We start from the raw sequence: 27,102 nt of genomic DNA, 5'->3' as shown, positions 1-27,102 counted from the left end.
GTGCATGTGTGTTTGTTCAGGATATTACTGGAACAAAGTCTAAGTGATTTAAATAAAGAATAGGAGCACAGCACCTTCAATACAGACCACCTTTACAGGCTGTGGGGACCAAGTAGGAAAGGTGCTATTTTTGTACTTTAAAAACTGTTATTCKTGAATACACCACAGCTCTTCACTTGTGATTCAGGGGATGTTTCCCCACCCAAAAGCACTTGATCCTTTGCGGTCACGCGCCCGGTCAGAGCCTGCAGCAGGGTGCTGGTCTGGGAGCCGGGCGCAGGAGCGGGGCTGGAGCTCCCTCGGGAGCAGGGAGGGCCGGCACTTACAGGCCCGTGTACAGCAGCTTCCTGTGCTTGACAACATCAAAGGCGTTAGGCTTGACTTTACATTCAGGAGTACTGACATCTCTTTACTTTTGTGTTCTTGCTTGGCTCTTTGTTTGGAGGAAATCCCGTTGACGTTCTGGGGCGGGTGGGAAAGCAGTGTTTTACTGTAATATATGTAGGATACTAAAATACAAAAGGACACTGCTTTTTTAACCATTATGGTGAAAGCTAAAGCTTTATTTTGTGTTATCTGTCGTGTTAAGATAACATGCTYTGGAATTAGCATTCATTAAGACCAGGGGTTAGAGCAAACCCCCACAAAGGCAGGCAGGAGTAACCGGTGGCCAGAGGATAGATCCTGTTACCACGTGTAAACACTTTTAAGAGAGTAACCTTTAGATTTGTGTCTGTAAACTTCAGAGAGGAGGGGTAGTGGCCTGGGCTGCTCAGTGTCACTGCATCATGCAAAGAGAAAGGTTAAATGCAGAACTATATGTTTTAACTAGCTGTTTCTTTTTTCCCTGTCTTTCCCCTCCTAGATTGGTTAGTCCACAGAAGGCTGCTTAAGCTTTGTTAGAATCCCATATTATTAGTCTGGCTGGCACGGTCCTTGTGGTAACCAGGACACTTCCTCCATGATTTCTAAGGAAAACATACCAGGGTTTCTCTCACGCTAAGGTCCAGCACTGTTCCCAGGCAGGTCACAGRGTGAGGATAAAGGGTAACATGCAGCTGTGGCAGGGATGCTGTAACACTGTTAGTAATGCTGGTTCTCATCTCCTCTGTGGCATTAYGAGCAGGTGTGTGTCACACAGAAGGGACTAAATAAAGGCTTACACAGTGAGCACGATGCTTTTGTTGGTTCCAGCCCATGTATTTATCAATCTTACCCCATCAAGCAGCCCAGTCGTCGTTTGCCAGTCTGGAAAGGGGCTTCCCAAGTGCCCCGTGCCTYGTGTGAGAGGCAAGCAGAGCCTCCAGCAGGAACTCACAAGATGTTCTGCCCCGTCATTCACTTGCCTTTGTCTAGTCTATGAACCACGTGGAAGGCCCCTAAAAATTCACTGAAGTCGATGTAGCCGTCCTTGTTGTAGTCTATGGTGTTGGCCAGCTTGATGATGGCTTCGTCGTCCGTTTCGACGCCCATGTGAGCACAGAAGAGCCTCCAGGTGTGGTGGAATTCCTCAAGGGAAATCAGCCCTGGAGGGGGGGGACACAGGAGGGGACAGGCGGCTTTCTCCAGCGCTTGCTCCCATTCCTGCCTACCTGCATGCACGTYCCCACAGGGCGAGGATGCTACCCACCCCTCAGGCCTTTGAACAGGTTTTGCCACTCCATGGCTGAGGACATTGTTTTTTACTTCAGGCGGTGCTTGAAGTACTTCAAGGTGCTTTCCCCTTCAGAATTAAGGCAGCAGCCAGTAGCTCAAGTGCGAGAGGAAGGGAGGCAGCCTTGCAGACAGGTTATGTGGAAACTTTTTGCCTTGAGGTGGGTTCTGAGCACTGCCCCTTACACAGGTGCAGTTTCAGTGCTTAGTCTTCACTAAGCTAGAAAAATTACATCATCTCTCATTTCTCTWTATCTAGAAGCCTTGGGGAGGAAACACAGTGGGCACTGATGATAACTAGTGTCATTCTCCACGAGTTGCTACTACAAAGGAAGCTGGACCTACCTGACTGATCCTTATCAATGAAGTTAAAGATCATCTCCAGATCCTTTCTGTATTTGCACAGTGTTTCCACCAACGATGGCTGAACCTGCTGTTGAAATCATACAGAAACCCACTCAGACCTTGGGCTGAGCAACCACAGTATCTCCCTCCCCCTCAAAGCTGGAGCTGTGAAACCTTAGGAAAACRCTTGTGTTCCCAGGAATGGTATTTCGTGCCTTGCCCTCAACAAGTAACTGGCTGCAACCTGCCTCCCTCACCGTGCTGCCRTGGTGGGTGCAGGGAGCCCTCTGCACCTCCCAGCTGCTGGGATGAGTTGTTGAAAGGCCCAGGGTTGCATGTCCTCCACTTGCAGAAAGCTTCCCCATCCCTATGTGCTCCAGTCCTGCTGGGCTTTGGAAGGTCAGAGGCAGCTAAACACAACCCTCCGAGTACTTGCTCTGCTAAAAGTGGGCTCTGTAGAAGAGATCTCTTGTTACCATCAAACGTGTAATAGCCCATCTCCAAATGTGGCTCTTGTACAGGTGCCTGACATAGCTCTGAACGCTTTTGAAAAGCTCCTCTCAGAAGAGGGAGGGCTGAGAGCTCTGGGAAGGAGGCTGCMTCTCCTGAGCTCCCTGTAGAGGCAACTGAAAGAAGCAAAACTAGCACGTGAATCATCCAGCCTGTCCTGAGCRTCTGCCTTAGCAGGGGCTGTGCCCACCTCCCCGCTGCCTCGAGAAGGAAGCCAGGCAACCAGTTCACATGGAGGTGTCGAGCTAATCCAACCACCCTGTCCGGTGCCTTCAAGCGGCCCCAGCTGCTCTTCCTCYGAGATTCTCACGGGCGTGTTTTGGGTATTTTCCTCCTTACCTCCTCCACAGGCTTCTCTATCTCCAGGTCATAGAAGCAGGAGGTGTACTCGATGCGCCCGTCCGCGCTGAGCCGCGCCAGCTGGGCGCGCAGCGTCCGCCAGGGCAGCTCCAGCTGCAGGACGGACTCCATGGCCTCGGCCCAGTCGCTGACGGAGAGTTTGCCTGCCAGGAGGGGCCGATCGTGGTTACACGGAGTGGGTGACACAGACCCCTCCCTTACCAGCCTTTCTCCAGCTGGTTTCAGAACAGTTGCAAAACATAAACAGTGAGCRGTGGGGTTGGACCAGCTGCTCTCCAGAGGTCCCTTCCAACAATTTTGTGGTTCTACAACTACATCCCCACCTGCTTTAATATATTGTGAGAAAACAAATGCTGTCCATAATGAATATTGCAGATGTGCAGTGTGCTGCAGCTACAGAGACAGGCTGGGCTGAAAATCCAGCAAGACAAAAACATGGTGAGCGTTGCCTAGCTGCCAAATGAAAAAAAGTATCTTACTGAGTGCCCATTTTAGGGGCACGAGTGACAGCCCTGTCAGGGGAGATGCCATCATGAGGAAAGGTTGTATTTATGCTGGAAGTCATCAACACTTTGCTCCTCCTACCTTCATTTATCACTGGATTCTCCTCAGCTGCTGGGTGAGCACGAGCCACAGCCAACAACTCAGAAGGGGCCACGTCCCTTCACCGGAGCCCCCAGCTCCCCCCCGACTGAAGGGGCTCCACACGAAGGCGGCAGCCCRAGCCTTCGGAACCGGATTGGCCTGTCCAACTTCGCTGCCCAGCAGCCAGCACAAAGCTGCTTTATTTGCCCCCTCACATCTCTACCCTGCCGTGTGGACGGGGCGACGGCGGCCAGCGAGGCCCGGCCGCCTCCAGCCTGGCGCTGGGCAGAGCGGGAATTACCTGCGCCAGTGAGATCTTTGCTCATAAAAGCCTCCATGAGCTCAGTCTTGTTGGCGTAGATCTTCTCCCGTAAGGCCTTTAAGGCAGCCCCTTCCACCGTGTTTATCCTAGGAGGAGAATGTGCAGAGTGGAATGCTAAAGGATTTCAGGCCTCCTGCTTTTTCTTCTTTCATTATCACCTTCTGCTATCCTTTAACAGCCCTCTCTCCAGAATCACCTGAAAAGATGACACTGGGGGAGGTAAAAAAAAACCCACAAAGCCAACCCCTAGAAGAATAATCTGGATTTATGAGATAATCAAGTTTATGCAGGTAATTCTAAGCTGCTTTGCTTTAGTAAATCTGAGCAGAGTGCCAGTCATGGCAAAGCTGTAATGCTAAACTTTTTGGACTCACTTCATAACAGGATTGCTCCAGATTAATGCTGCAGCCTTAAAGCAGACCTGACAGACCGAAACAGGCACCTTAAGAGCCCCCAACAATCGGTGGCTGTAGCAGCTTATCCCTTTAAACTGCCTCGGGGAATTTCCCAGGAGACCAGTCAGCGCTCTCAGAACTCATTTGATCTTCTGTGTTACATTGTAAAAAAGAAAAATAGGTGCCTATTCAAGTGTAATTAAGCTCTATGTTTGTGGCAAGTACTCTTGCATGCTGCATACATACTCCTTCAGTGCACCTGCAGGGACAGTATGGGCAGCAAGGGCAGGATGTACAGCACGCACAGGGTGCATCCTCACCTCTCCTGCAGATTCTGCCTGCAGGTGTTCCTGCTGACTTGATACTGTATAAACCGAGGAATCAGATCAGGATTCAGTTTGATGTATGCTCCTCGGTTGCTCCCATCTTCGTAATAGTTAGAGGCAGAAAAAATAGTGATAACCTGATTATAGGGGAGAAAAAAAAAAAAAAGAGAGAAAAAAAACCAAAACTGGATGGGCTAAAACAACTCTTTGAGGGGCGGGTTTCTAAAATTGATCTTAGAAGAATGTGCAGGTTACAAAATGCATATGCAAAATGGGTAWGAAAGGCAGGGTTGGGGTTATCAGAGCTGAGGCCTCTCTGGACTCTCCCAGGAAGGAAGCGCTGCAGACAGCAGAGGAGAACTCGCTGTTCAAGGGAAACCTCTCTAAGACAGGCCTGGTTGTCAGGCTCTGTGGTGGCCTCCTGCTGCACCTTGGCAGAAGAAAAACCCAGAGGAGATGCAGCTCAGTGCAGTGGAGGCTTCCAGAGCCACAGGTCCATGGGACTGCATTTACACACGCTGTCCTTGGGGATTTCAGGTTTACCTGTTTTCAGCCGAGTAAGAAGTGCGTCCCTGCTCCCTGCGGTCCTGAAGCCATTTGCTTCCAAAACACCACGGTTCAYTCCGCTACGCCCACAGGGCACAGTTCCCCCAAACCCGTTTTAAGGAGGTTGCTCCTCATTTTCCCCAGTTCCCTTGGAGCAGCRCCCCAGCACCTCACCTTGCCGCCGTGACCGATCTCGTAGCCGTCCTGCTTACACTCGTGAGACCTGATCAGCATCTTCAGGTTGTACCTCTCAAACAACTTGGCGGTGATGTCGGGGCCGAAGTAGCAGCCCCCTCCGCGCAGCTTGTTTGGGATGCAGCCCCTCTGGTTCCTCGGGTCGCTCCAGAGGATATCAAGGGTCTGTGGGAGAGCAGCACGTGAGGACACACAGTAAAACACTGCCCACAGTCACCGTCCCAAAGGGCAGGGAGAAACGTGGCTGACAAGTAGCTCTGGTTTATCGCTCCAGCACCCGCTTCCTCAGCAGGACATTGTTTTAGCCTGAAACTTTTGCTTTACTTTTACACTTTTAAGAAACACTATCTAAATTTTGCAATAACTTCTTCACACAAACTATTATCAGAAATACACCTCCTTTTATAGCCAAGATTTCTGCAGCAGGAAAGATACACAGGAAAGCTACTTTGAAAGCTGATGGTGCTTGTTGGTGCAAAAGCCATTTCCTATTTCCTAGCGTGTGATAACTATGTGGGTTTCCCCCATAGCTATGGGAATGGCTGCTCTAAACATGACAGTATTTGTCTTTGATTTTCCTGTCTTTGGGGAGCTCATGTTTCAAAACCAGCTTTTGCCACCAGCAGGATTCAGGCATCAGGCAGGRTTTCATCTCAGCAGCAAAGCCGAGGCCAGAGGCGCTTTGTTTAAACATCACTGGAAAAGGTTTAAGGTGACCTGTTCTGCTTCCCATTTGCAGGCCGGGCTCTGTGGAAACTTGGCTACCTGGGGGAGTGCCAGATTTGGGAGTCTGCTCGTGTCCATGACATTCGTTTCTAGGTCAGATGCCTATCTTGGGAAATTGCATTTTCAGAGAGAGGCTGGCTTCTCAAGAAGCAAAACAYGACGACTACCTCTTAAAGCAGCTGTCGGGAGAGAAACTCAAATTTGCACAGAAGGACAAAAACTTCCCTCTCTCAACAATCAGTCTATATGTCTCAGGAGCTCAATTTTGTAGGATATCAGCAGCATTCAGTTGCTAAAACCACARTAAAATAAAATAAAATAAAATAAAATAAAATAAAATAAAATAAAATAAAATAAAATAAAATAAAATAAAATAAAATAAAATAAAATAAAATAAAATAAAATAAAATAAAATAAAATAAAACAGCAAAGTCTGGCCTATTTCAACTGACAGCCACCTATGTTCCAAGATGTGCAACGACACGAGGGCATGCCACCACATCTCATGCTGAGCAGTTTCTTCCTCCTATCCTATTAGCTAAGAAAAACATACTTTAAACTGTGTGTACTTGGAAGGCATTAAAAATCACATGCCCTTATTATGCCCTTYCTAGCATTAGGTCTACAAAAAAATATGCAAATACTTAATGGCTGAGTAGCATCCTGCTGAGAATGATGGGTTTATGACGGGTTTCTTGTCCAGAGGGACAGAGGCTGGCTCTGGCCCACACCCTCTGCACGGGGCAGCTCCCATTTCGTGTGTGCCACCTGTGCCACACACCTGTGTGTCACCTGTGCCACTCTCTATGAGAGTGCCTGGTACGGCACCCGCCGTGACCAGGCCCGTGTCCCATACCTGTTGCCATTCCTTCTGGGTGGGATCTCGAGAGGAGTCTTCTTCGTGAGGCCCCACAGCCTCAGAGGGGAGGCCGGGGCTCGCGCCGGCCCGCACCGGCCTCTGGGGCTCTCGGGCGGCCGCGCCGGAGGGGGAGACGTCCCTCCTCGGGCTGGCCCCGGACGATGACTGGTCTCTCCTCCTCTCTGAAGCGCCCTGATGGGCTCTGTGCTTACTGGGCGTGCTGCTGCTGGGGCCTTTCTCCTTCACTTGAAGCCTCATGTCTAGAACGGACCTGGGTGGCCGCATCAAAGACTTCACCTTGAAAAACAAAATATTGAATGTGAATCAGAGCATAAAGGTGATCAKAGAATCACAGAATGCTTAAGGTTGGAAGGGACCTCAGAGGTCATCTAGTCCAACCCCCCTGCTCACACAGGGTCACCCAGAGCATGTGGCACAGGGCTGCATCCAAGCGGATTGGGAAGATCTCCAGAGAAGGAGACTCCACAACCTCTCTGGGCAGCCTGTGCCAGGGCTCTGGCACCCTCACTGTCAAGAAGTGTTTTCTTAAGTTCCTGTGGAACTTTTGGTGCCTCAGCTTGTGGCCATTTCCTCTAGTCCTATTCCTAGTGATGCAGAGAAGGCAGGTGAAAAGCACATCATGCTGCCCTTGCTTGCACTCAGGATGTAATTCTACTCAGTATTTAACTCCTGTAATGCCCTGATCTCACAGGTTTGTTGGGACTTGCTGGTGTTTAGCCCTTGGAGCAATTTTGCCTTACAAATATAAATACGTGATRTGAGCAATCAGCCTCTCCAGAACTACTCTCATGCTCTTAGTAAGATACAGGCATCATCACAAGCCACAAACACAAGCAGATGGGTTAGTGCCCAGCTTCACTGGAAACTCAAAATATCCCTGTATGTCACACTGACAGTCAAAGGACAGTCAGGGCTTTTATCCAGGAGTAATCTGCTAGGTTTGTTCAGCTGAAATTAATGGATTATGAGCAGGATAACAGTGAATTTCATCAAGTTTTGCCTCAGGCCCTTTATTGTTAAATAAACCCAACCACCACCTTCAGTACATATGGACATTTACTCTCCTGGAGCTGGGCACTATGGCTCTGTGAATACCCATTAACACAGACTCCAGAAGTATCTTTTTTTCCCTCTTGATATTTTCTAACAATACCTCTTTTTTTTTGTGTGTGTGTGTGTGTGTGTGCAATTTGAGCTGCTCTATTATACCTGAGACATTAGCATGAGGTGGGCAGATAGGAGCTGGACCTGCAGGAAACCTCTGGCAAAGACCTCTGAGCAAGACCAGACCAGGACATCCCAAGGCCACCAAGTGCCTCCATCAAAAACACTGGCCATCGCCCAGCTGTTTGGGCAACGATAAGCCCTGGATTGCCAGTGGATTTTCTGGTSTCCACTGTTTATGAGGAGCCTAAGTGCCCCGCTCACACGCAGACAGGTCAGTTTAGTCGTCCAGCTCTTCAGGACCGAATCATCCACCATTTCCCACTGGTCTGAAAGAACTCTCCCTGTTCACCACTTGAGAGAGCCTGCACTGATCTCCCCACGTGCTGACGAGCAGTGGCCTCTGCTTTCCCGAGGCCGCGCTGCACGTGCCGATCCTGCTGGGAAGGCTCCTGCGCGCGGCRGAGGGCCCGCCCAGCGGGAGCGCTCCCACGCGGAGCGGGCAGCAGGAGCGGAGCCGCAGGCACGTGGCAGAGCTCAGCAGCTGGCGAGGCTGGAGCCCAGGAATGCCTGAGCGCGCAGGAGTTTTCATACTCCCTCATTAATGTGTCATCACTGGGGGAAGGAGGCGTCTGAAGAGTTTTATAACTACTTTGAAGTCAAGAGACCCATGTTTTTTGTCAGTAGCCAAAGATTTGCCTYGCAACAGCTCTGAATCCTTGCTTTCTACAGACTGAAGAAGAAGACTTYTTTCCCTGCGTGTTCTACCTTGGATCCATTTCCTTTCCTAATGCAAACACCTTCGCATTATGCTGCTAAATTCTTTAAAGAAGACAGAAGTAACCCCACATGAACGTGCTCTCTTACCTTGCTTCTCTCAAACAAATTCAGGAAATCCAAATCGGTGGTGTCCGAAATGCCTCCGTGTAGGATGAGAACTTTGCTATCAACTACAGTGGCGAGGGGAAGCCAGCTAAAGACATCTTCCAAAAGATACAGGATTACTTTCCCRTGGACCTGTAAAATAAACTTTTTAAAGTCAGATCCTATTTTTGGCAGGTCCTGTTGCTTCTAAGTTCAAGGTTTTTTCAATGTGCTTGCAGCTGTCTGAACAGTTCCACTCATCTGTGAAACACCCAGAACTGCAACATCGACAAACATGATCTGAAATTTCCTTTAAGAACTGCTTGGTTGTACCTAGAGCATTTCATTTCATTTCTTTTTTTTTATTTTCTCTTYGTGCCTAAGTGGCCCTATGCATGTTTTTTATATTACAGCATAGATTTCTGAGCATAAAAGGCTAACTTTGTAACTGTGTTGACAGTTATTCCACTGAAAATCCAAGATACTTTTAACTACCTTCCTAAAATAACCCTGCACTGCACCTATATAGACTGGTGGGAATCTCCCTTGCTTAGATAGGTTTCACTTTCACAAGTGCAATGCTGAGAGGAAAAGAAAGAGGACAGAGGAGGAATCTTACCCTATACTTCCTCAAAACTTCTCTTGTGAAGCCGTATCTGAAAACAGGAAAGCATCATGAGCTGGTTGCCATTATACCCCATCTGCATSTCTTTCTGCACTACAGTGATTGCCCCAAATTTTCTATCCTTTCTTTTGTCCTTCCATTTCGGTCTCACCTCAGTTTAAATCTGCTTTCTTCTGCCCTGGCTTAAGAATTAAGAATTGACTTAAGACTCATTTCTTGCACATACAAGGGATCAGGAACAGAATCCAGACAGGAATTTGTAACAGTGGTCTAATTCTCATCTAAATGAAAGAGTTTACCTTCTAGATACCAGTGAGAATTTTCAAGGGAATTTCATGGACATGGGCACTGGGACTTTTTTCCCACAAAATATCCCAATTCCCTAGGGCTTCCATTTTAAATCACTTGTGTTTATTAGCCAATATAATGCCTGTTTCCCCCCAAAGGAACCAGGATTTTGCTTCCTTGTTCTTTTAACACCAGTACAGTCCTCCCGTGAGGGATGTTCACAAGGCCCRACTTCAGCCTTCCAATCCACTCGTGTGCAACACTGCCAACTAAAACGTGCAACAAAAAGCTGCAGCCTGTAATGTCCATGTTCTTTGCCATCTACCATCACAGTCTTAGATAATGTTCTCCACTGCTTTTAGCGGGTATTTGACTCCCTTGTAGTCAAAGTAACTCCATTGTTTTATTTTTTTTTTCTGAAGCAGTGCCAGGAAAAAGTAAGCAGCATGTAAAAAACGTCTCTCTTACATGGTTCATCAACAGGATTTGAACTTGGGCTGCTAACCCAGGTGCATGTCTGTGCTAAAGCAGTAATACATTGTGTGTACATGCACCAAGTGAGAGCAAGGAGTGCCCTGCGAGCCACTTGGTTTAGTTTAGTTTACTGTAGGAGTTTAGAATTGCAGGGACCAATATTCCTGGGTTCTTCTCACGTTGGGAAGATGATTTTGCCCAGGAGTTGCCCTGTCGTTAGCCAGAGACGCCGGCTGTGACCTCCCTTTGGCAGGGCTGCACAGCCGGGCACGGGTGTGGGGACGGGGCTGCTCCGAAACGGAGCGCCTTGCCTCTGGGAAATGAGATCCTGGTCAAAAGTGAGGACAGAGAGACACCTAGGAAAAGCAGTGAAGAAGGGAAAATGAAATGTTAACTCATGGTTTCCTAGCTCCATTTTATTGTACTCTTACGGCTCTTGCTATGCTGTGGAACAAGCCAAAGCCTCCTTTCCCCAAGGTTATTATTTGGGGTTTCTCTTTGAGCAGGTGAGAGACAAGAAATGAGTTGAATTGAAGGGCTTGTGTGTCAGGAGAATGTTCTTCCCGCCCTGCCCCATTAAAAATGCTGAAATACACCAGAATTCACAGGAAACCCCTTCTGTTGTAGGGATCAAACCTGTGGCACAGTGGTTAAAGCTGTAATCAAAGACTCCAACATTTCCAATGAAAAAACAAATCCCCCCCCATCCCCGACCAGTAAAATCTACCTCACGTTCATGATGTAGTCTTCATGGTTTCCTCTGTTCAAGTGTAAATCGTTGGGGTAGATGAGAAGAAATGCAAACAGGATTATAAGTATTTCCATAGAATTGTCCCCTCTATCAACAAAATCGCCATTAAAGACATAAGGGTTTTTTTCTGAAGGCAGACCATTCTGCAGAAGGAAACRGAAATAAGGAAATTTGGAGACCCTGCTGTGCCACTGTAATGAAAGAAACAGCACTCCAAATGAGATCAGAGTGTGAGGAAATCTRCAAGAGTCTGCCTAATATAGAGGTTTAAAATGGAGTATTTCTGCATTCCCAGTGCTTGGGGCAGATGTCCCCATACCAGACACCCTGTATGAGCCATCARAGGAGGGAAGACCTCCCTGACTGTTCTGATGATGCTGTCTCTGGCCCTTTTCTTTGTTACATTAATTTTATTAAATTAAAGGAACTGCTGGCAGGAAGCTACACACTTACAAATAGAAAAGAATCATTCATTTTCTATGGGAGACAACAAGTTCAGGAAAAATTCTCCTATGGCACAAATTCTGAAGGTCCTTGTGTTCCCTTACACAATGAGAAATCAGATTTCCTACCCTTATATTGTTTGCAGTCCACGCTGCTAAAGTTCCTAAGAAAAACTGGAGTCTAGAGGACATTCCTCAAAAAAAAAAGAAAAAGAAATACCTAAGTCATATGACAATTGCTGAAGTCAGGCTTGTGAGCTTTGGCAGCTTCACAAAACATCACACCTGCTAAACGCTACTCCTGCCAGCGTGGCCAGCACTGCACTGCCACAACGGGCTTGCTGTGGGATGTGCCATTTGGCCAGKGGCCCAACTATGCTCTTCACTGGAACCCATTCTTCTTTTGTCCCAATTGGAASCCTGTGCTGTTATTAGGAAGGCCAAAAAGATCAGGAGTCGTCCTGATCTCTGGAATCACCTTTTTCTGGAACAGACGAGGCAGCAGCTCATGGAAAGATGCACTAATCAAAACTTTGCCTCACAGCTAAGAGGTGTCTGAATTACCAGGAGACTGTCAGCACATGCAGCTGCAGTGCTCACGGGGATATGGATCTTCCCTACCATTCTTCTCCTGGAAAAGCTTAGCCACAACTCTTAGTTTCAAACGCGGGTTTGTTTTGAAGTCTCCCCTCCGATGCGACACTTCTGTTCCTCACTCATGCAAAGCTCTCACTTCCCTTCCTGCAGCTCCGACCAGCAGTAAGAGCAACGCTAAATCAACGAGCGTGGCAGCCTCTGACACACCAAAGAGGTGCATGAGGCCCTCTGATGATTGGGAGGAAAGTGCTGCAGGGTCACTTGCTGCTAGGCATCACTACTGCATCCTCTGGGCTAGTGATGAATGAACTTCCCTTTGTCGTTTGCCTTTTCTCTGGCTTCAGGGCCTTTCTATCCATAGCACCCATTCAGCAAGCTCGGTGAGCAATCCAGAACTTAAAATTCAGGGGTCTCACCGAACTTTAGGAAATGCTGCAGTCCGGCAGAGACTGGATGAATTTTGCAGATTACTGAGGAAAAGGTCTTATCTTAGGACCACGCAAAACGGTTTTAAGACCTATAGACACAACTGTGTGTGTATAGGTCTGATAACCCACTGATAACCCACAGGCTGCCAGCTGGTTGCTCTGTGCAGAGCCCATGAAATCTGTGGCTGCTTTTTATCTGAATTTACTAGTGCTGGGTTTTCATGTTTGCTCTAAGAGAATTTTTCTTTYGGATTATCTCCTTAGAGGAGGAGAAGGGAATCATCTTCTGCCAGCTCTGAAAGACTATGAGGTCAATTCCTCACATAAATATAGCTACCCCTGAGCATTTATCTTCAAAATCGCTCTTCTGTTCCACCCCAGGTGAGGTGCATAAAACCAATCTGAATSATACTCCTATTCTGTTCTAATACCCAGTTTCAAATAGGAAAATCATCAAGTCAAAGTAACAACTTAAATACAACAAGCCAAGGATCAGCTGAAGTTACTGATCCATACGGAAGGCTGAGCCCTGCAGCTTCAGGCGTGTGCTTGGCTCAAGCCTCCCACTCAGCCAACGGGGGCTGAAGTGCATGGAAGCCGGAAGCAGCGGGGAACTGCACCATGAAGCAGCTGCCTTAACTCATTACAGCCTCCTTTCACACAACCATCAGACACAAGCCCTCTGCCCCTGAAAATTCAGAGGGGACATCTGCTACACGAGAGGTGTCTTCATGCTAGAGAGAAACGTGCAACAAAACACAGGAAAACTCCTGCATCTTGCACCCTGCAAGACTCTATGTGGAAAAGAGTGCCTGGAGCTTTTTTGGACATCGATAAAACCGAATTGCTTTGTTTAACATGAGAAGTGGACAGCTGTTGAAAGCTTCGTAAATGGTGTCCAAAGCACATCCATTTTGTGCAAGTTACCTGACTACTTTCAGGAATTAAAAGGCTTTTAAGCAGATGCTACTCCTTTTTGCTTCCTGTAAACAAATAATAATAAATAAGTATTTTGCAGGTATTGATGGAAGGTGTAAATGGGCCCAAAAAAGCTTCTGCATTCACTACAGAGGGCCAAAATGGCCCCTGATGTACCGACACATAAGAAGCTAAGTTAGCTCCTGATTTTAGAAAACCTGAACCAATACAGAATACAAAACAGCAACATGACTTTAGAGAAATTGCAAGGAACCTTCTTAAGTTTGGGTTCACGCTCCAGATTGTCATTTAGACAGACCCAGACCATTCAAATTAGTACTTCTTCACATACACGTGTGTGATGCACACACACCACATGAACCACTCGAAAAGTGCTGAAAACTATTAAGTAAGTGTTCTTAACAGCAAGCCTTGAATTCAAAATGCTATGTCACAGGACACCTACTTACCTTATAGAAAATCATCAAAAGATCATCCAGTTTTCCATGTAAATCTCCTACAGGAAACAAAAACAAGTTTTGGGTTTTGGTTTTTTTTTTTTTTTTTTTTTTTGACATGAAAGAGGGAAGAGAGAAAACTAGAATTAAAAAAACGAGTTAGTGCTAACTTTTCCCTCATGTTTCCCCTTAATAATTTGCTTTGCAATAGAACTACAGCATTTTAAAACACCTACTCAAGTTGCTCAGTGAAATCTGGCAATGAAATACTTAATAGAGTTTATACATGTCTTACATTTTTTTTGACTTCCTGACTGAATCAGAAGATCAAACCAGTCACACAGCCCAAAAATCAGTCCAGAGAAATGTGAGTAAGATGAACTACTACATTATGCATCTGAGAAACACAGTGTGTCACAGAAAGGAATCAGTACTTTAGAAATATGACAGACCACTAATTACTACAAGATTTCAAATTTACAGAGCAGTCCATTGCACACTGCGCATCCTCAGGGCTGACCCAGGGCTTGATTACAGCAGCTGGCATCTGGTGGAGATGTCCGGGACTTCCCTCCTGCCCACAGCCCGGGGCGGAGGCTGCAGGACAGACGGACCTGATCCTGRCCTCATCCTTGTGCCCGGAGCAGGCAGCAGGGCAGCTCCCCTCTGGAGGGCAGCAAACCTCAGGCACACAGAACCTGCCCTCTCCCACCTGCCCTCACCACCACAGGGCCATGGGACACCTCTGATAGTTGTCTTGTGACAGTACGGATTCAACACCGCTGACTGGAGTAAAAGAAAAGGGAGAGAGAGAGGGGGAGAGAGAGAGATAGAGATGATGTGGCCTTTTTTTGTCCCATCCATACGGCTTCTGTGCAACTTTTGGTATTCATCCAGAGGTGAAGTCACTCTGAGGGCTCCTTTAGCTTTTACATCACAGGGGAGGTGCAGACATTTCAGATGCATGTTTAATCCTCACTACTCTTTGAAATTAAAAAGGTATGAGGGACACCTTGTTTTAAGGAAATGAACCTTTTGGACCTGATACCTTTAAAAAACTGGTCTTTTGTCCTTCACAGAAGATCTTTTTGATGACMAAAGCTGTAAATGGATGGGCAGGAAGGGGAACCCTCTAGATGCTGCTTGGTGATTGCAACTAAGAGGAGGTATGCTCGCTKTGTAGCGAGTAAACATGAATCCATGTTCCCTTGGCTTGGACAGAGGGTCTGTCTCCTTGATTAATGAGTTATTGTTTATGCAAAATCTCATGTAAACAACTCCCTGCCTGGCAATCAAAGGAGCTGCACAACCACATCTTATAAAAACGTTAGTAGCTGTTCAGCGTGTGTCGTAGTGCCCTTTCCTACTGCACACACCACAGGCACTGTTAGCTCTCTGAGTTAATGTCAGCCTTGCTGCTCTGTTTTGCCACCATCACCCCCTGTGACAAGGCATGAGGCAGCATCCCTTTATCCATAATTTACAAGAGCATAATAAAACGATGGGCAATGGGCTCTTAATTCCGAGGCCTTTACCTTGGGACACCTCACGTTGTTCTGTGAGGCTAATCCGTTTGTTGTACAAAGACTGATTCATCCCCATGAGTCCCTTTAGAAATGAGTCGATTACATATTTCAATTTATTCCAGACAGTCATGCTGTCACTGCAAGGTCTTTTTTTTGCCACCCCTATTAAGCTCTCATTAAAAGCATTACCGAGTAAATTGTGATGGCAAAGTCTTTTTCTCAGTAAGAGGAGAAAATGGTGAGACTGGCAGCCAGTCATSACAACACTCAGTGCCTTCTCAGAGATGGAAGTGCAGGAATATTCAGGCTACGCTGCAGTGTTAGCTGATTTAATACTGACTCATTCAGAAACACTTAGCAAGAAGAGAAAAGGGAAAAGGAGGTGAAGGACTTTCTTAAAATACGCTATAGTGACTCAGTAACCTTATTTTTCTTGGTTTCTGCCATTTTGCACTTTTCAAAAAAAAAAWAAATYAAGAACGTTCCTSCAATGGCTACAGCTGGAAACATCCATACCACCCCCCAGCTGTCAGGGCATGAGCCTGCTGCCAGCAGCAGGCCTTTGCTGTGGCCCTTACCACAGACGGTGATCTCCTTGGAGTAGGAAGTGGAAAGGTAAGTGATGTTCGGCATCTCCTTGAGCACCCTCCTGGTTTCGTGCAGTAGCTGCAGGACGTAGCGGGCATGAAGCAGCTGGAGGAAAAACGTGGTGARACCAGGGAGACTCATTAGGAGCAGCAAGAAATCTGCCTGCTTCATTAATACCAGATGCAGTCATTGCCAAGGAAGCTCTATCAAATTATTTACACTACACCTCTCCTTAAAACAGGAGTGCCAGGAATTAGGAATGTTCACAGGTTTRTTCTCCCTTACCACTGAACAGATAGGAGGCCCTTAATGAACTTGCTTTCATTTTCCTCCCCTTATTCCTACTGTGCTGTTTTACTCTCCCCCCTTCTAAAGAAAGGATAAGAAAGCAGGTAGTACCACACTTCTTAGAAGCATTGCATAAATTCATCTGCTCAAAGAAACTAAAACCAGCAGCAACTACCTCTAGCTGCAAGTTAAGAAAGGAAGAAGAGGGGGAAAAAAAAAGCCATAAATGATTTTTTAAATTTTTTTAGCAAATTAAAAACACATGAGTGGAGGAAACTCCAGTGAGTGTTACCTCATTAATACTCATCTTTCTGCTCATTGTTTCTGCTCACACATTGTGAGAATGAAACGTTCAGTCTTTAAAGATTCCGAAGAGATTTATGTCCTTGCTCCTCTAAGTGCTTTTCTGGGCTTCTGCTCTGCTGTTGTTTTCTATGGTGATTTTGTCAGGCAGTGATTTTTAAGGCTTTTAACTCAAACACAGCAATCTCTGAGGAAGTTTGGTACAGGAGACAGCTAGGCCACAGATTGACTTTGTGAGACGGATGTTTTCAAAATAAACAAAAAAGCCAATTACACATAATCACTTCCTCAAAAAAGTGCTGACCACAGAAAGAGATTAGAGAGCTGACCGAGAAGGCTGTGTGTTCTCACTTAACACGTGCTTTATATCTGTCTACTTGTACGAGCAGCCTCCACACAAAATTAGAGGCCAAAAAGAGCATTATTTAGTAAATTAAGTACCAAGATAGATTGCTGTCCTCTACTTCTAGTAAATACCCTGTTAAGCCTAAATGCCGAACTTTAAGAGGTCCAACGAAGCACGGCCAGGTGATGCTTCCCCATCCTGCCCCCATCTTAGGGGCAAGGGGGCTTCCTAAAGAGCAAGCACAGAGGACCAGCACGGAGCCTCTTCAGGGCCTTGGCGGCAGCAGAAAGAGAGCTCGTGAGGTCTGTAGTACCACCCTGCTCAGCTACGTTGGCAGTGTTTGTATTCACTCGCTCCCTTTCGGGGGAGATCTCACACACCAGAACAAGGTGATCAACTCTGGTACCTCAATTCCTCTGAAAAAACAGGGTGAAATTAAAAAGAGTCCATTGGGCTACGCCTGGTGCATTTCAATTTCATTTTTAACAAAGTGAAAAAAGAAGATAACCAGTCTCTGGACTGACTTAGGGAACATTTCCCCATCCTATATCCTCACTGCTTCCCATCTAACAGCTGCTGGTGGTTCCCATTTCAAGGCCACCACAATCTCAGTGCCAGAAGAGGATATGCTCAGCAGGCCCTGCCATTTCCCCAGTGCTGCCCAAGCAGTGAGCCCACCCTGGGACTAAGTCCAGCTGGGAATTGACCGGGTGGGTTTTTGTTGGGTAACCTCCAGGCACCACGTCAGACAAGGAGCAGCAGAAATGCATAACTAGGCATGGAAAAGACGATGAGCAAGAAACCCACCTTGGCAGAAGTACAGATGCAAGTGATTGTGGAGCTTGACAGGCAGTTAGAATGAGGAAAAAGGAATAAAAATTGTTGCAACCCACCTCTTCTTTCTTGAAAGCATCAAGAAGAGCATTGGCATCTGCAACAGTGAGGGGGAATTTGAGTCGTGGTCCGTAATAGGAATCTGGGACATCAATCCTTCTTTCAAATTCTGCTAAACTGAAGTTTGACTCTGTCATCTCTAAATCACTAGGGCCCTTGGAATCTGGAACAAGAAGGAAGAAAAACAACGTAGAAGCCCCCACAGTGTGACAATGTAGAAACCCCCACAGGTCCCTCAGAGCATGACAACAGTGTGACCAGACCTATGAGTGTAACTGATGCTTAATACCCTGGAATGTTACAGTTCTTGGTTTATGGTTTGTTCCTACCTTGTACACAGCTCCTTATCTCCCCAAATTATATCATAATACTAAAAACAAGACCAAACAAACAAAAACAAACAAACAAACAAAACCCAAAGAAACAAAAAACACCAATCCCCCTGGCAGCCAGTAGCTGTGGTTAGGATGTAAAACATTTTGCACGGAGATTCAGGAACAATCTGCTCTCCCAGACACTGAGAAACACAACCTGTCACAGAGCGGCTTCTCTGACCCCTATGGAGCAAGGGGATTCAAGAGCCACAGCTGAACATTCAGTGACCTTCACCCCGTTACAACTCAATACGACACTTCTAATACCTGTTCTAAAAATCCACTCCCGTTTTCCCTGCAAGCCGGACACCAGAAGTTGAAGATTTAGAAGGCCAACAACAGAATGCGATTTCTTCCCAGTGGTGTGCAAAGCGCCGCAGGCAAGGCCAGCTTCTGGCTGGCTGCCATAAAATCATTGGATGAAACACAGAAAACACAAGCATGGGTGGAAAAGTAGAGCACAGCTTCTTCGGATTTTCCTGGAGCACGGAGAAAGCGGGAACAGGGCTAATTGCTTCCATCCAATATTTTGGGATATCTACATCTGCGTGAAAGCAGAATTAAGTGCTTTCTTCTTGCAGACTGTCTTTACCATCTCTCGTGGCAAAAGAGGGAGCCAGAATGCTAAATGACGGTGTTCACAGCAGTGGCTCTTACAGGGCTGCTCTTGTGAGGCGACTGGTCCAAAGCACTTTTAGCTGGGTTGCAGGTAAATGTTCCGGAACCTTCATGAGATGCAACTGGAAACAGATGTATTATTTATTGCTGGATGCAATCTACGGCCGGGACAGAAAGCCGACGGCAGCTGAAACCCGCGCGTGGCCTCGGGAGATTCACAAAGACTGGATGGTTTTGTAACAGCAGAAAATTCATTTTAAAGGAACAAGCAGCCAAAAGCTCCCCTTTTACCAGTCCTGGATAAAAAGCTCTGCTTTCCAGTGGTTCCTTGCTGAGAGCTGGGAGCACGCTCGGGTAGGAGCAAGGTGCCAGGCTTGGCGGTGCCCCCTGTGCAGCCCCACYGGCAGCCTTCGGCCACGGGCCACCCGCAGAGCCAGCAGGGCCTCGCCGGGGCACTGGCTCTGGGCACCCACGCGAAGGCGCCTCCCGCATGCCTGCCCTCGGGAAGCAGCTCCCTGCCCCCAACAGGGCCGCTCCCGCATCCCTGCCCTCAGGAAGCGGCTCCCTGCCCCCAACAGGGCCGCTCCCGCATCCCTGCCCTCAGGAAGCGGCTCCCTGCCCCCAACAGGGCCGCTCCCGCATCCCTGCCCTCGGGAAGCGGCTCCCTGCCCCCAACAGGGCCGCTCCCTCACACCACCCAAGCCATCCCCTGCCCACCAGGGCTCACGCAGGGGCCCACCGGCCTCGATGTCTCTCTCTGCTTTTCGTGCTTGCCCAGGCGAAGAAACCGAACCGCCTTCCCTGACAGGGAAGGGGGGCATGAAAAGCACCCCCATTTTCTGCTGCTGGATGTGGAGTGAAGAGCCAGCTGTGGTTTTTAGGCTTGGAAAGCTCTTCTACACCCTCCCTGGGCACTCAGCTAGATGTTAAGGCTCTTTCCCGTCTTGCCTGGGAGCAGGCAGCCCCTCATCCAGGAAGAGATGCCCTGGAGCCGCCAGGAGAGCAGCGTGCCCTGAGCCTGGAGTCCCCAGCTTCGCCACAGCCCTGTGCGGGATGAATCCTGCAGGACACCCTCATTTCGGTCAACTAAAAGCCATGGTTCTAGTCCCTCTGTCCAGGCTCTTTAGTCCGTAAGCACAAACAAGGATGATGACTCTAGAAGTGCCTGGCTTAGCCCCTAGCCTAAAGCAGGAGATACCCTTCTGCAAAYGCACAGCCCCGGTGATGATCTGCTCCATCCTCTGGCACGGGGGGCAGCCCAAGCTGGGAGCCGAGCGTGTCCCCCCGGCAGGGCAGCAGCCGCACTCGGCGCTGCACCAGCGCGCGTGGCAGCATCACCAGTGGGGCAACCACCTCTCCCRCCAACACCGGCGCCTTGCGGCTGCTCCCGGCCAGTCCGACACTGCTGCAAGGATCCACTCCCRGCAGGAAAGCAGCTCGCTCCTTGGCTTGGATAAACACCTCGGATTCCTGGGCTCYGATACACAGCGATGTGCTATCCCAGGAGATGCACCGGCTAAGGATTTAAACCTKCACTGACATCTCAAACAGGATGAGAGGATGAAAAGAGCTACGGGGTATGGCAGAAAAACAATCCTATGAAAAGCTCTAGTTTGCTAATGAGAAAGGGACTGCTTTCTCTTTCAATAAAACATATYTTGAAGGAGAAGATGAAAGAGAGGAAAGTGATGTGCTAAGTAGGGGAGATTCAGTGGGTTATAATGGAAGGAAAAACAGTCGCAAAATCTGCAGGTAKCTTCCTCATCATCCAGCACCGAGTAGGACAGGTAAGCTGTGCTCTGGTAAGAATACCGGATACCATCTTCAGAGAGAGGGCTTTTGAATCATATCTGACCACCGTAATTTAAGTGAGCACACACAGATGAAAAACAAAAAGCTAAAGTTTGCAGGTTTCAGAATGCACTTGGGAATAGCAAAGCTAAGGTGAAGCCTCTCTGCTTGCTATGTTTTGCATTCACAGTGCCTCACATCTTAGGACTGTGACTCAGCAGAATTGGAAGCACTTGCTGGAGAAACTTTATATTCAGCACCGATTTTGCTTAAATGAGGGAGAGCAAAGTGCTGCCAAGGCCACGAAGAAGGGSAGACAACCAAGAGCTTAAAATGAGGTGTGCACGCAGGCAGCAGCTGGACAAGCTTAACCACAAATTCAATTTTACACTCAACATATTCAGTCTAAAAACCAAAGACAGCCCCTTTGGACACAAGACCGTAGTTTGCCTCTCCATTTTGGAAACCTTCCATTTCTTAGTGGGGTTTAGATATAAGTTACACAGGGTATCAGAAAGGGAAAAACAAACCAAGACAAAAATGAAGTCTTTGGGGCAGGTCTCAAGCCCTACCATTTTCAGTGCTAACAGATGGAAGTTTTGCGTAAGGAAGACAAAGGGGAGCTTTACCAAAAACCATACACTTTTTCACATGGTTTAGCATTAACCRTGTCTGCATGGTTAATATTTGTCCCAAGAAAGAGGTCAGCCTGCCCCGACATGGGAAGAGCCTGGGTCCGCAGCCAGGCCACTCCTGGGCTCTGCCAGGGTAGAGTCTGTGTCACCTCTGCCACTCAAGGCCTTAAGTCAATAGACTTAGTTAGTAAAGGTGGACAAATCACATCTCCAGGGGGGCACATGTAAAATCCCCTTTTGATATTTTAATGACAATGGAGATTAATGTTGCTTTACCCAATTCTCAGGCTTAGCACTAATATTTTGCTTCCCACTCAGAAGACAAGCTGAACCAAGGCACGCTAAGGTATATAGGAAAGATAAACGATGTGAGCAGAGCCTGCTTTTCTTAAAATGGGTCACTTCCTTCCCAGGAAGTCCCATGATTGAAGCAGGTTGTTTGCAGAATGCAGGGGCAATAAATAACTTCAAAGTGAAGGACTACTGCATCATCCATCTTGGCTCTGGAGCAAGGTGCAAATCTAATTTCCTTTTCTGCAGAGCACCCAAGATCATTAAGCACTCTAAAGTATTTAAGGGAGAAAAAATGCAATTTATAATGGTTGTCATTAGAACACTGAACCACTTAGGGTTTCACTGTGGTTTCACTCTCCTATCAGTGTCTTGTGCAAATTTTAATTGGAGTAACATGCACCTGGACCAGATGGAAGAGAAAGGATAGCCTCTTATAATTCAGTAAGAGGCAGGCAGCATCCTCTCAATTCATAAGGGAACAGATCTATTTGCAAGTTGTTCAGGGAAATAGGTGTTTGTTTCCTGGAATTAGAAAGGTCATTTCAATCTGGCCTTCTGTTGAACTTGAGTTTTATCTTAGCATCTCCTCATACTTCAAAAATTAAAGGTTATTCTTCCATTTCTTTAATTGAGCTGCCTACTAAACTCTTATCCCTATCAATTTAAATTATTCATTTTAACCATCCATATATTCTATGTTAAGGAATTCCATGTTAAGGAATAGGTTATCCTATGTTATCCATAGGAGTTTTGCACTCCTATGTTATGTTTGCTCCATTCATACGTTATTGAGATAAAGATACAATATACTGCTGTTGTAGAGCTTCCCCTGACACGCTCTGTTCTGGCCTTTCAGCTTTTCCAGCTTTTGTGTCTGAATGCTCCCTAACCTTTGRACTTTCTCATTCACAGAGGGATCACAGAGGGAAACACCAGGCAGGCAGTAACAAAGAAACTGTTAATCATGTCAAGTCAATAGTACTTACCATTTAATTTTTAAGTGACATCAGTACATAATTAAAATTAAATTCATTTTTTTAAATTAGACCAAAATATTCAGCTATATGACATGTTATGTGGAATACTGTAACATCTCCAAGTACTAATTTTTATACTTGCAAACAAGAATAGTTTAAAAACAATTGAGCGTAGCCAAATTCCTGTTGATAGTAAATCTTCTGCAGCAAAACCCAGAACAAGTTTTAAAATTTAACACTTGAAAAATTAACTATCTCCCASTAAGTCTTTCAAACAGAATCCTCCTATTACGTTGACTTTTTTCCTTACCTGCATCAGGTTGAGAAAACTGATCCATCATGAATGTAAAAAAGTTGGATAACTGCRTAAGGAAAAGAACAAACACATATTGATGAGTTCCAACAGGCATTACCATTCCCTTCTCTTAGTCAGTCACTACTAATTTCCTGTTTGGGGGATCTAAGATACCACTCTATCTTCCCAAGATGGAAGATACCACTTCCATCTTCCCATCTTATAGCATCWATCTATATTTATGACCCAGCCTCTGTCCTCCTACAAAAATTGCAGCTTATTCTTTTCTTTCTTATTGTGAATTAGCAGGTTGACACTATATGAAAAGTCCCAAGCCTCTATCTATTCTACTGACATTTTTGGGTGTCATTCATTTTACCTACAATCCAAATTACTTGCCTTGATTTTCTCTATAACCAATAAAAAGAAACCACCATAATTCACCTCACTCACGTTAAGACATTGACACWGGATGAATGCAATGCCCTAGAAGACCCTAATACCCTGAACTGACCCTGAAGGAGGCCTGGGATGACTTGCTGTGATATTGACGTCTCTCTTGCACACGTCTAACCTCACTGGCACAGTTAAGATCACCCATAGAGCAATGACCTGCAGCCCGTGGCTAGCAGAACAGAAACATCTGACCCAGATGAGGCTGCACAGGCAGAACGATGTCCTGCTGCCTGTGCAGATTCACCACACTTACACAGTCCACKTGCGAGGCAGGCAAGTGGCTTTATACAGCTCTGTGCAGAAAGCTCCCAGTTTTGCACGAGGAAACCCTGCAACCCCCGACACGTTTTGCACATGCAGCTTTGGCCCCACCACAGCTGCATGTCGACGTGGGGGCGCCGACCGTACCGACCTGCAGCTGGGCTTGCTCGTCGGCGTACTCGATGGACTGGAAGATGTTCAGGCAGTAGCGGCGCCTCATCTCTATCCGGGCCATGGTCGCGCGGTACCACCTCTGGATGAGGAGCGCGGCTCGCAACACTGCCGGAACAGAGCGGGGGAGCACACGTGGGCACGCGCGGCCTGCCCCGGGAATGCCGCCTGCTCCCRGGAATGCCGCCTGCCCCTGTAGAGAGCAGCAGGCAGGTGACAAAGCCAGCCCGCTGTGCCCACACGGCTTTAAGATGGGGCTCCGTCAAAGCGAGGCTGCAAAAATGTTTCCTGCTGATGAATATATGATGTGCCGACTGTTTCTGCCTGCAGGTCCCAAATGAGCTGACTTGTTCAGGCTAATATCATAACAAACCTCTCCCACTTGATGGTGCAGAAGATATTACCCATTTAAGAAGGCAGCCAGGTGTAGMTGATGAGCAGCATGTGGGTTTGAGGAAGGTGAGGAAAGGAAGATGACCAATTTGGGCTGCAAATGAAATGTATCTCTTTGCCAAGCTGCAGTAAAAAGCCCTCGCCTTTGCAGGCTGCCATGAGGAGCTAGTGAGAGCAGCGAGGGCAGGAGCTGCTGGAGCTGATGGGCATCCCTCTCTCCCAACCACGCCACAGACACCCCCTGCTATTCCTGGCACCCAGTCGGCAGCAGGGGCTGAAACCAGGGTGAAACCAAAGCCACCTGCATGCCACCCTGTGCCACGTGCTCTGGGTGTCCCTGCTTTAACAGGGGGTTGGTTGGGTTGGATGATCTCCAGAGAGATCTCCATCTTCCAACCTCAACCATTCTGTGAGCCTGTGAAGCCAGGGCTGCCGGCTCACGCTGCCATCCGCAGGCAGGCRCAAAGTCTGGGCCCTACCCTTGCCTGGAAACACAAGTAAAACAAGGTGAGGGGGAGCTGCTCTCAAGACAAGTCACATTTACTTGCTTGAAGTTGAAGGCAGCTCTGTGCTTTCTTGACTGGTTCCTGGCACTTTTTCTGCACACTTTTCCCCCTCGTACTCTCAGCTGGGCAGACAGGGCCAGAAATGCCAAGGCAGAGTCTGCAGCCAACRTCTCATGTCAATCCATCTCCCAAGGGACACAGCCCTCAATGGGCGAGTACAGTGAGCAGTGGTGACAGGGAAACGTCTCCGTGCTTCTCCTGACCTTGGAGAAGCAAGGCCCAGCAGCTGCACAACCACCCTGGCAAGGGCACGGGACCAAAGGGGTCCATTGATCTTGGGCTCCCAGCGCTCCCAAGGCCCATGGCCTGTCTTTGACCAGGAACACAGATGACTGGGAGAAAAAAAGGAAATAAAATTGAAAAGTGCTCCAGAATTACAAAAAAAAAAAAAAAAAAAAAAACCACTGTGCAGCACTGCAAAACTTTATGAGCAAGGAAGAAAATGGGAAATAGCAACAACGCTAACATCTTAACACTAATATGTTTGCACTCTGTTCTATTTCCTGAAATAAAAAGCAATTATCAAAGYCAAATAACACAAAACAAAACATCCATCTGAGAGCTTCAAGTGATTTTTTGCCTTGGGAAACAAGCCCAGAAGAGCTCTGCACTGCAGGGACAACAGATTACACCAATGAATTATTTTAGCTCATCACAAATACTAGGTATTATAAGACTTGGATAAATGGAGTCTCATGAGTAAGAGTATTTTTTTCCTAAACTGACAGACAAACTGGTTAAAAAAAAWTAAAATGAGGTGGAAAACTGATTCTGTGATTAATATATGTTTAATATATGTTTAATACTATGTAATCATTTTAATGAAAACATTTATTGGAATTGAAATAGCAATATGCCTGCTGACTTTTTGCTTAAAAACACAGCAGTACAGTTGAAGTGGTGATGGTCTCCAGCACACTAGGCCAAGATCACTTATCACTTTGGGCTCCCATCCTGCAAATATCTCATGCCTCCTAGAAAAAGAAACCTCCAGCCTGACAGCAACCTAAGCTTGATAGGACCAAGAACACCCTCCCTCCACAGGCCTCTGGGACGTCTCTTGTTTTCTGTCCTTTCTGGAATGGACACACACTTTGCAGCCCGTCAGCCCACAGTAAGGATGGCATCAACTTCCCTGCTTAGGAGAGCAGCGTGGGACCCAGAAACACATTTCCAGTGTCACCAGCACAAACTTCCCTGGGACAACACCAATAAACATCGCTTCAACCTCTCTGCGTTGTATAATGGTCTGGTCCTGGGCACGTAACACAGCAGAGCGCCACAGAAATCACACGGGGCAGACGTGTTTATCGGCAATGAGGGGTAATGCTGCAACTCCAACAGAATATTCCTGAGATTTTGCTTTTAATTATATACTTACTACAGCACTGTTACTCTCAGTAATAAATGAGACAGAATATGATTTTCACACTGCACTAAAGTGCTCACCTAGAAGTGTTGGGAAAGGTCAAGCACCTCTAAAATTCATGCCATGAATGCATTATATAGCATCAAGGATGATGCAGGGACAAGTGATGTAGATAGAGCTAAGAGCCCAACTGTAAACCAGTTAACTTGGATCCCCCATAGTCATGACTAAGTTGCCAGCTTCTTACAGCCACTGGTTTCCTGACACTTGTGGTCTGGTTGCTCTGTAGCCAGAAACAGGACCCATTTTTCCATGGTTATTCACTGTAGTCTCTTAAGACAACACACTGGGCCTTGTGTAACGGCTTCTGACAGATATGTGAATTGTGATGACTGTGAGGAATTGTGATAAAACAAGACCTGGAAAGGTCCAAACAGACTTCTTTGTTCAAATTCTGGTCTTCATGTGCCTATGCAAAGCCAAGATGTGTCTATACTGGAGTGAAATGTGTTTAAAAGCAAGGGGCTGACACACAGATATTTTAATTGAACTGTGATCCAGGCCCTGCAGAGATGTGCACCTGACAGCTCCAGTGACCATCACAGAGAGTCTCAGGGCCACTACTGCGTGTGGCAGGAAAATGACTCTGTAGGTCACTGCAGCTGCTCTGCCTTATTAAAGCAGCTTCATAATCAGGGTCACCCAGCAGGAGGGAAACTGGAGCAGTTTGCTCAGGAAATCCATGTTCTGAAAGGCCGCAGAGGGCCCCTCTCAATGCATTGCCCCGTACCCCTCACTGGTAACAGAGAGAGAGAGCACACGTGCACCTGAAATTCAGCCTTTCCTGGGTGATCCAACACTACAGCTGCTGTACACAGGCCTCCTGAAAGCCCCGAGAAGCTATGCAAGCATTTAAAGATGGCATACAGAATAGTTTAACTGAAAAAGTACTTGACAATTGCACAGGAGGTAAAATGTTACCCATTCTGGTTTTACAGAGAGAACCACCACTGACTGTAAAGACAAAGGCAGCACTTACACCTCTCTGACTTTTTCGTCGCATTGCAGGGCACRGAAGTTTTACACCCCATGGCTCCGGTGCAG

At 47.1% G+C, this 27,102-nt stretch overlaps 1 protein-coding gene across 1 annotated transcript; it reads right to left on the bottom strand.

Moving 5' to 3' along the window:
* Positions 1 to 682: 682 nt before the first annotated feature.
* On the bottom strand, positions 683 to 27,089 carry PPEF1 (protein phosphatase with EF-hand domain 1). Its single transcript, XM_026052214.1, has 17 exons — positions 27,038 to 27,089; positions 23,651 to 23,778; positions 22,798 to 22,849; positions 17,798 to 17,961; positions 15,958 to 16,072; positions 13,866 to 13,912; positions 10,986 to 11,152; positions 9,491 to 9,527; positions 8,875 to 9,024; positions 6,976 to 7,119; positions 6,820 to 6,879; positions 5,217 to 5,402; positions 4,491 to 4,633; positions 3,755 to 3,861; positions 2,848 to 3,011; positions 1,999 to 2,086; positions 683 to 1,526 (listed from the first exon to the last, which is right to left on the bottom strand). Exons 1-17 carry the CDS (start codon positions 27,087 to 27,089, stop codon positions 1,339 to 1,341), a joined length of 1,992 nt encoding a protein of 663 aa, XP_025907999.1. The 3' UTR covers positions 683 to 1,338.
* Positions 27,090 to 27,102: the final 13 nt, after the last annotated feature.

The sequence above is a fragment of the Nothoprocta perdicaria genome, unplaced genomic scaffold (assembly GCF_003342845.1).
Source record: "Nothoprocta perdicaria isolate Ctin4 unplaced genomic scaffold, notPer1 scaffold_112, whole genome shotgun sequence".
NCBI lineage: Eukaryota > Metazoa > Chordata > Aves > Tinamiformes > Tinamidae > Nothoprocta > Nothoprocta perdicaria.
This window is presented reverse-complemented; position numbering and strand designations above follow the sequence as displayed.